This window comes from Gavialis gangeticus, unplaced genomic scaffold (genome assembly GCF_001723915.1).
Source record: "Gavialis gangeticus isolate Ggan-Ray unplaced genomic scaffold, GavGan_comp1, whole genome shotgun sequence".
NCBI lineage: Eukaryota > Metazoa > Chordata > Crocodylia > Gavialidae > Gavialis > Gavialis gangeticus.
This window is the reverse complement of record NW_017729033.1, coordinates 21,894,526-21,903,280: the sequence shown is the minus strand read 5'-3', so window position 1 is coordinate 21,903,280 and position 8,755 is coordinate 21,894,526. Positions and strand designations below refer to the sequence as shown.

Genomic DNA, 8,755 nt, shown 5'->3' with positions numbered 1-8,755 from the left:
AAGAGCCCTTTTCTCCTCAGCACCACCTGGGGTGACGAGGAAAAATGGTTATAAGCTGATGGAGAATAGGTTTAGGTTAGAGATCAAAAGACAATATTTTACAGTTAGGGTGGCCAAAATCTGGAACCAACTTCCTGGGGAAGTGGTCCTCACCCCTACCTTGGGCAAATTCAAGAGGAGGTTGGAAGATCACCTGTCTGGGGCCTTGTGAACCCAGCATTCATTCCTGACTGTGGCAGGGGATCAGGCTAGATGATCTGTTCAGGTCCCTCCTGACCCTAGCTACTATGAAACTATCACTAAACATATACTTTGGAGCACATGTATTCAGGTACAATCAGTTAAACTTCTTATACAAAAAGGGATTATGCATTCAAATAAATCACAAGAAATATTCTGTCTACCCTACCTAGTATGTTAATGCGATAGATGAATTCTTTAAATATTTCTTTTTCTTGAAGAAATTCGACAGGCATTTCTGGGAAAACTGTACCAAAGTCACCCGAAGGTTTTGGTGACCAGCCTAGCTTCCAGACCTGTTCAGATATAACAACAGGTTTTTATTAAAAACAGTCGGTATCAACATGATAGTTGTAAACACATTTGAGATTTTTTTTTCTTACATATTGATCTCCGTTCCTATTCAAAACAGAAAGGGTACAGTACACAAATTCTTAAGTTTTTTTTCCTACTGTGCTTTAAGTTTTGTTTTTCCTTGCAGTCTGCTGTGGTTATTATGCTTCACACCATAATGATAATGAAATTAAAGCCTCAGGCCCTCAGAATAGCCTGAAAATATGCAGGTAATATTTTTCCTAAAATTTTGTATATTTGGCCTTTTCTAACAGAACAAAATACTTTTTCTGCCAAGTTATACCCTTCTGTTTACTGAAAGATGTCTACCAGAAATGTTAGGAAAATAAGTCATGAAATAATTTCTCTTTTCATAGACTTCTGAACAGGAAGAAACATCACACAACATCTCATAAGCAACATCTTTCTCCTTTTACAGTTAATTGAAATGCAGGAAATTTTAGATCAATTATAAATTTGGACTACCCAAATGGTAATGCCACACAGACCTGATGACAGTCCATGGAGAAAGCAAGAACAAAATCAATTACTTGAAAACATGGAATACTCTTCATCTATTCACTGAACACCTGAGCAGCACATTTTTGATGTTATAAAAAAATATTCAATTCCTAGATGCATCTAGTGACAGGGGAATTAACAAGCAAAGAGGCCCTTCTCTTAGCAGCATTTTAGAGCCAAATTAATTTTAAACTGAATAATACAACATTAGAGAACTCCTTGCTTCACACAGCAACCTAAGAAAACTGTCAGTATTAATTTAGTGGTTTCCCAATGTTAAATATACCCATTGCCCCAAAAGATTTACAATCCAAGTCAAGCATTATTACTCTCCTCCACCCCTACACAAAGGGCACTGACAGATGTGCAAGTCCCCACTCTAATTCATGATACTTTGCAAAAAGTACCATGAGTTAGAGCAACCCAACAGGCAAACACCTGGGGGGAGGGGGCAGAAGTTAAAAAAGGGCAGACAAGTAGAGAATCTTGACAGCAGAAAAAAGGGACTTCCCCAAAAATCACTTTGTAAATCAGAACGCCAAACAGCTTTACACACACATTCAAAATCTTTTGGCAATACTGCTTCACATTTTTAATCCAAAGATCTTTAAATTGTTGCAAAATATTAGTGAAATCCATTTCATGGCTCCAGAAGGTAAACAAAAAATGGGCCAAGCATCTAAGAGTCAGGGCGAGGCAGAAGCAAAGAAAATCCAAGCCTATACCTACACAATGCAATACCATAAAGATACCCAAGTTAGCTAAAATACCAGAGGCAACGCAGCCATGTTACTGCACCTCTCTCCTGCACTATTGCCCTTGCTTGTTCGCAGCTAGTGCAGTGAGGTGCAGAGACAGATGTGCACTACTCATCCTTCCTCCACCCCGCCCTTTTTTCTTTCTTTAACTACACAGAAGATTTACACATTAGATATTTTCAGTTTTGCCAGGCAATAGTTAAGACCAATAGGACAAGCAAACCTTATGGTTAGGATTGAAGACTTAGAAAAGTAAAATGTTGTTTTAACACCACCACATTTAGTTTACACAAAAATGATCAATAGCTCTCATGCTATGGAAATAAAGCAAGGGGCACATACCAAAGGAGGTACTCTTGTGTAGCTGTTCACTAGAGGTAGTCTGGCCAAGCTGATGATGATGTTCTTAAGGACAGGAGTGAGGAATGCTGGGATACTGCTGTTTCTCATGTGTCCCAATGCTAGAACAGTTTGCAAACACTCTACCAGTTCAGCCACCATTTCACAAGCCTTTGTAACATGCTTCATTTCTTAGTAGGGAAAAACAGAGGAAGTTCAATGTAAAGCATCACAAACATGCACAAAATGTATACAGGGACACAAACGTGCCAATAAGAACAAAGGGTCTCAAAAGGTACTGAAGCTGAATCATGGCAAGAAGTAGCCACCTGCCTATCTGGACTCATACACAGTGGAATGGAGGGAAAAAATGGTACTGAAAGGCTGAAATGGGTGCCTTTCAGCTAAAGCATGAATAGTTTTAAAACTAGCCATGCAGTGCAATGAAACAGATTCCAAGAAACTTCAGTTTTATCTGTATGTTGTTAATTATACCTGCTCAGAGCAAGCATAAGTGATGCCAGGAGATGAAGAACAGTTTGCACAGTGTTTAAACTTACTAAATCAAGTTTGATACTGCATCACTTTTAAAAACAATGAACATTTTCATATGAATTTTGGATTGCGGACAGGACCCAGCTAAGGCCTTCTTGATTTAAACTGGTAATACAGAGATAAGTATGGCATTTTCAAAAGGTAAAACTACAGGAAAGCTTAAAGTTCATTGCTGACTTACTCTGGTCATTGGAATCAACTTCATCTTCACCGACTATTTTTGAAGTATTCTTTCTCCTTTCTGGACTAAGCAGCTGATCTCCAGGTTTAACTGCAACTAAATCAGATAAATGCAGGTAAAAAAAAAAATCAATATTCCCTCATTTGGAATCCTCTCCTTCCCCAAGCTTCCAAAAATTGGCAAGCAATTATGGTTGCAAAATTCAAAGGCAAATGCAAAATAGCGGGAGATGCCCCATGGTAGAAACCCATTTGGCAAATTAAAAAAAAGTCAGGAAAGTTTTTGTCCAGCTGTGGCATCTGAACAGTGCTATTTGCCAATTTATTTTGCAGCCTTTCCATGGCTATTCAAATTTAACTCACCTGCTTCTATTAGAAATCTTACACAATTAATTAGAGAGCAGGCATGTGTCACATGCACTGCAGAAGCCAGTGAGTTCCAGAGAGCAGGTTGCTGTAAAGTCAGGCAACAGCAATCCAAAACAGCTTGAATATCTATACTTAGAGGGACCTGTTCATGTATTAAATGCCACGACAGTGCCTGTACAAGAAAAAAAATGTCCATTAATACTGAACTGTTCTAACATGCAAAAATAAGAGCAGACTTAATTGATCCTCAGGGACATATAAATGTTCATCAACTAAGTTTATAAATAATTTTGCTTACTGTAGTACTGTACTGTTCCAAAAAAACTACTGTTACAAAGCTAAGCTGTAAGTATTATATTAGTGCAAAATATCACGTTTATTCACCTTCCTAACAAGCTGCAATGTCTCTTTCAAAATCGCCAAGATATTCCTTGCCCTCTGCATGCCTTCTCTCCCCTGTGCCAGTGAAAATGCCTCCAACAGAATCCATCTTCCTCAGCTCTTACTCCCTCCATAACTCCAATATATAGCTCATTCCTATTTTCTGTATTAGTTCATTCAATAATTACTCTGTTGGGAAACTACAGATTACAACTTCTACTGAATCTTCACACGTTATCTGCTATAAATATTCTGCCACATATTAAGGTCTTTATCTTACCTCTAGTGACATTACAACAAACTTCAATATATCACTTTCTTTGTCAGGTGGAATACGAAGACATGCTGGTAGTTTAGAGAGTAACAGCAAATACTGAGCCAGTGCACGACAGAGTGTCATCACAGACTGATACACCAACGCATCGCCTAGACAAAAAAGAACTCACATAAAATCTTGGTGCCTGAAATAATCAAACACCTGCTTTTACTGATAAAAGTTAGTTTTACCACCAATTATCTAATTTCAAGAAAGAACTGACTTATTGGGACAACACTGCTATGTCTCACGATAGAGAGAACAACAAAAGACCATTACTTCTATTACCAAAGATAACACTCAGTTTGTTCCAGTAGGCTGAAGTCTCAATTGGCTGCAATGGTTGAAAAACTTGATGGTTGGCAGGAAGTTTTTGTACACTGGTAGACACATGATCTAGAGTCACCCGACGAGCAGTTTCAAAGAGACTGGTCTTCTGGTCTCCTGACATTTCATTCATGCCAAGGCTTAAACAGGGACACAACAAGCTTAAGTTGAATTCCTGAAAGCACAAACAACAAATAAAAGACTTGGAAAAAATACACTTTTTAACTATGAAAGAAAAGAAAAAAGTTAAAAGAGTTTAGTTAATACTACGCAAATTTGTATAGGAAAAAATAAGCCACAGATGGATTATGATACAGCAACAGAGATACCAAAATCAAAGCCATGATCCATTTTGAAGTTAGCTAGGGTTCAGCTTTTTATTTTAAGTGGAAAAAAAAAAAAAAAAACCCAACAAGTAGACCCGTCCCAATTTTTTAGCACTGAAACAAAACAATTTCCTGAGCAATGTAATTGGTTGGAACGGTGCAGCTAATCACTGACACACGCTATGGGTTCTACTGTAATATTTCCGTGTTAAATGTGTTTGTATGCTGTGTGCCTCCGTTTCCCTGATTAGCTTGTGCACTGGACTAGGAATGAAGGGATAATAGAGGCCTGCTAAGTCCCAGAGCTGCCTACAAGTGGGAGAAAATAAAATGGACCTCAGGCATCAGAAAGCGTTGCTGACACTTCAGCTAAGGTGGGACTGCTCCCAGGAGGCTTCAGGGAAGCTGAAGTGCATGACAAATGGAGGGAGCAGCCTGATCAAGCAGAGCACTGGCTGGTGGGGGCAGTCTGAAGACACAAACCAGCTGAGCAGCTTTTGGGACTTCTGGCTGTGCAGACTGGAAAGAGAACAGCTGAGCAACTCCGGGTGCTCAGGCCTGTGGAGGCTGGATTGAGGAGTGAGAGACTGCTTCAGTTTTGGAGGGGGCAGAGAACATCTGCCTAAGTGGCCTCTTCCCTAATAAACTCTTTTACTGAAGAGGAGCTATATGCTTTGCTGCTTGAAACTTCAGGAAACACTTCTCCCTATCAAGAGGTAAAGTCCCTCTCTTGAGACTTGAAGAAAGCTCCCTTACCAGGGCCATGGAAAACCAGGGAGGGTAAGGGACTGGAAGGCCAGGGTCTCAGAGACGGAAGGAGCAATGGATCCCACCCTGCTCTAGAAGCCACATCCAGGCTGTCTCCAAGCGCCCCCTAAAAGCTAGACAAGATCATAGAGATCACAAGCAAGCACTCCTTTTGGGAGGGAAGGGGGAACAGACTCTGTGACAATATACAGTGGTTCTTCCTCCCCCACTTTATTTTTTAAAGGCTCCAGGCACCCCTGTATAATTTCCTGAAATCAGGTGCCACTTACATTTATTAAAATGCTCATTTTGCAGGAGGTCCAGGCAGTGGAAAAGCACCTTAACCTACCCTTATATCCACTTATCTTCTCACACGTGAAGCCCAAGTCTGCCCTTATCCATTTACCTCACACCTCCTGTTGCACCCTTCAAAGGGTCTCATGACATCCCAGGGTGCCCTGGCACCCTGGTGGAATATCACTGGTTAACAGGTTAAGCCCACATAAAACTCATCTGAGATGTCAAGACCTGATCCTTCATAGTGCTTTGCATTAATTTAGCATGGCTTCAATTGATTTAAAGTCAGATCCAAAAGGCTGAAGCTAAGCACCCAGAAAACAAGCAACTAGTAACCAGGAGGTTGGGCTTTAAGTGCCCTGCCTGGCATCCCACCAGAACTTGTGGTGGAGGAAAATATCAAACCCAGTTCTCCAAAAGAACATTCAGTTCTTGTCCAACCAGTCCCACGTGCCCACCCCAACATCTTTTTCTCACACTTTCCCCTGTTTTCTCAGTTTTTGTCTCAGTTCTTTTGCCCTGTGTCAGTGGCTTGTGACTTGGCTGTAGAAAGCACCTGCAGCTTTCTGACCAGTGCCTCTAGTTGCCAACTTTAAAAGCCTTAACTAAGACCATTTCAAACAATACTATCAGCCACACGTTGCCATCTTCTCTCAGAAGAACGTTACTGCTGTCCCCCATCGCATCTAAATTCCCGATTCCAAAGCATGGAGGTACTTAAAGCTTCTTAAATGGAACAAGAAAGTCATTGATTTCTTTTTAAACGTGGCCAGTACAACACTTCTCCTCTAACCTCTTTTCAGAAACTACTGAACTATTTTTGTTGAAAACTTTCCAAAAAATTGTCTTGCGGAGATGCCCAACGATGGATGTTTCAGCCCAATGTAACTGAAGTTTAACAAAGGGACCTCAGTGACTGATGTGTCATTCAACCTCAAAAAGGTGCAGTTTGTTGCATTTCCCATAAACTGTACACAATAAGCAGGAGGCCAGATGGTTTTGCAGTTAAAAGCATAGGAAACCCAATTTTGGATAAGCAACTCACACGGTTGGCCTCCATTTCTCATTTAGAATATGGAGGTTCTTTCCATCTTCCTGTCTGGAGTACAGGAAGACTTGTAAACAATTACAACTTAAGACACTGGAAATGCCTATCATTTTCATCGTTTGCCATTCCACAATACCTTGAAGATTTCTTTCTTCATGATCAATCAAATGTTAAAAAATAATTTGAAAACGACAAGGCACAATTAACATATACATCTTAATAAAGCTGCAGTATTTAATACTTGCTTTTCCTTAAAATACACAAAAAGTTAAAGCACCCTTAAATAGGTTTTTCCCATTATAATTTTTACTTATCAAGTGCACCAAGAAGGGTTTGACCTTCACTGGACCTTGGAAAGCCAATCCTCTTACTGACTGCACGTTAATCAAGTTTGTAAAAGTTTCACTCGTTTTACTTTGGGGGGGTGTTTTTTGGGAGGGTTGTCTTTTTTGGGTTGAATCAATAGATTTTTCCCCCCCCATTATTTTTACTTTTTATATCTATGCCGGCAGAGAAGAGAGGGGGAGAGAAACCCAGCAGTAAAAAGCACCAGTATTTAGGGATATGGTGACCTTTTAATTGGAGGAAAAGTCTCGGCTCTATGTAAACATTCCATTAGTTACAGAAACCCAAAATAAGCAGCACTATACTAGAGGTCAGACAGTAAAACTTACAGGTCTATTGTAGGCACCCAAATTAAACTGAAGAGGTGAAATAGCCATTTAAAATCTTTTCATTTAAAAACTGAATTTGTTTTTGGCAGCATAAATACAGACACTGCTTAACACGGGGTTTTAACAAGGTGTCGTCTTAGGTTCTTCATTTCTCATTGCCAAAGTTACCTTAGTGGTCATGAAGGAGTTCAGTTCAGGTTGAGGAATTCTGTTCACCAGTTCCGCACCTTCCAGCAGTGCAGAGTCCGACCTGACACAGCATTGTGACCTGACCAGCGACACATACCAGTCCTTCAAAGAAAAAAACAAAACATGTAACTGTGAAACTGCTTACTTGCAGACAATGCAAAATAGTTTGATTTTGTCATATCTATCAACTGATGTTCTCAAAGATGGTCTATCTATCTGCCAATCCAGAATTACTATGTTAGCCATGCTAGATTACATCTGTAACAAACATTAAGAAGCTATTAGTTCTTCTTAGGAATAGCTACATACAACAAGAATGTCCAACTGGTGGCTCAGAGGTCATACAAGTCCTATAAACGGTGAACTTATGGCTGCAGACCTGGGCATAACTCCCCACGTTGCTCCTCCTGCTGCTAGGGCTGGGATCTCCAGGCATCTACTCCCTCCTCCAGCTTCCTCTTTCTGCTGCTGCCCCTGCCGGTGAGAAACCACAGTCCTTGGAGCCCAGGGGAACATGCAGAAGAGAAGTCCAGGAGGCCAACAGCTCAGAGTCCCCAGATGTACAGAAGTTAAGCAGCCATGATTTACAAGACAAACCTGATCTATTCTCTATTATTCATTCCTTTGCCAATGTAGAACTGCTAGAAAACTGAAAAGGAGGAACCAAAGATAGGGTTAAGAAATACTCCTTGCACACTGGGACCACACTGGTGACGGAGGACTGGAAGAGGGCCAACGTGGTTCCCATCTTCAAAAAGGGGAGGAAAGAGAACCCGGGGAACTGCAGGCCAGTCAGTCTTACCTCAATCCTGGGCAAGCTGTTTGAGAAAATTATTCTGGCACACATCCAGGAGGGGCCAGCAGGGGACTGCATGCTCAGGGGCAACCAGCACGGGTTCATCAGCGGCAGGTCCTGTCAGACCAACCTCGTGGCCTTTTACAACCAGGTCACTAAATCATTGGATGCAGGGGTGGCAGTGGATATAGTTTTCCTAGACTTCAGGAAGGCTTTTGACACTGTCTCTCACCCCATTCTCATTAGGAAGCTGGGGGACTGTGGCGTAGACACCCATACAGTCCAATGGGTCGCCAACTGGTTAGAGAGTCGCACCCAGAGGGTGGTAGTGGATGGGTCCTTCTCGACCTGGAAGGAC

General features: G+C 41.1%; 1 protein-coding gene across 4 annotated transcripts in view; it reads right to left on the bottom strand.

Annotated features, from left to right (window-relative positions):
- The window catches only part of HTT (huntingtin), a 214,677-nt gene that overhangs the window by 45,238 nt on the left and 160,684 nt on the right, over positions 1–8,755 (bottom strand). For all 4 annotated transcript variants that reach the window (XM_019526059.1, XM_019526060.1, XM_019526061.1 and 1 more), the window contains 7 exons: positions 7,581–7,703; positions 4,282–4,495; positions 3,958–4,103; positions 3,291–3,468; positions 2,929–3,024; positions 2,196–2,383; positions 410–536 (listed from right to left, as the gene is read on the bottom strand). In XM_019526059.1, the coding sequence (XP_019381604.1) occupies positions 410–536; positions 2,196–2,383; positions 2,929–3,024; positions 3,291–3,468; positions 3,958–4,103; positions 4,282–4,495; positions 7,581–7,703 (1,072 nt within the window). The remainder of the gene's footprint in view (positions 1–409; positions 537–2,195; positions 2,384–2,928; positions 3,025–3,290; positions 3,469–3,957; positions 4,104–4,281; positions 4,496–7,580; positions 7,704–8,755) is intronic.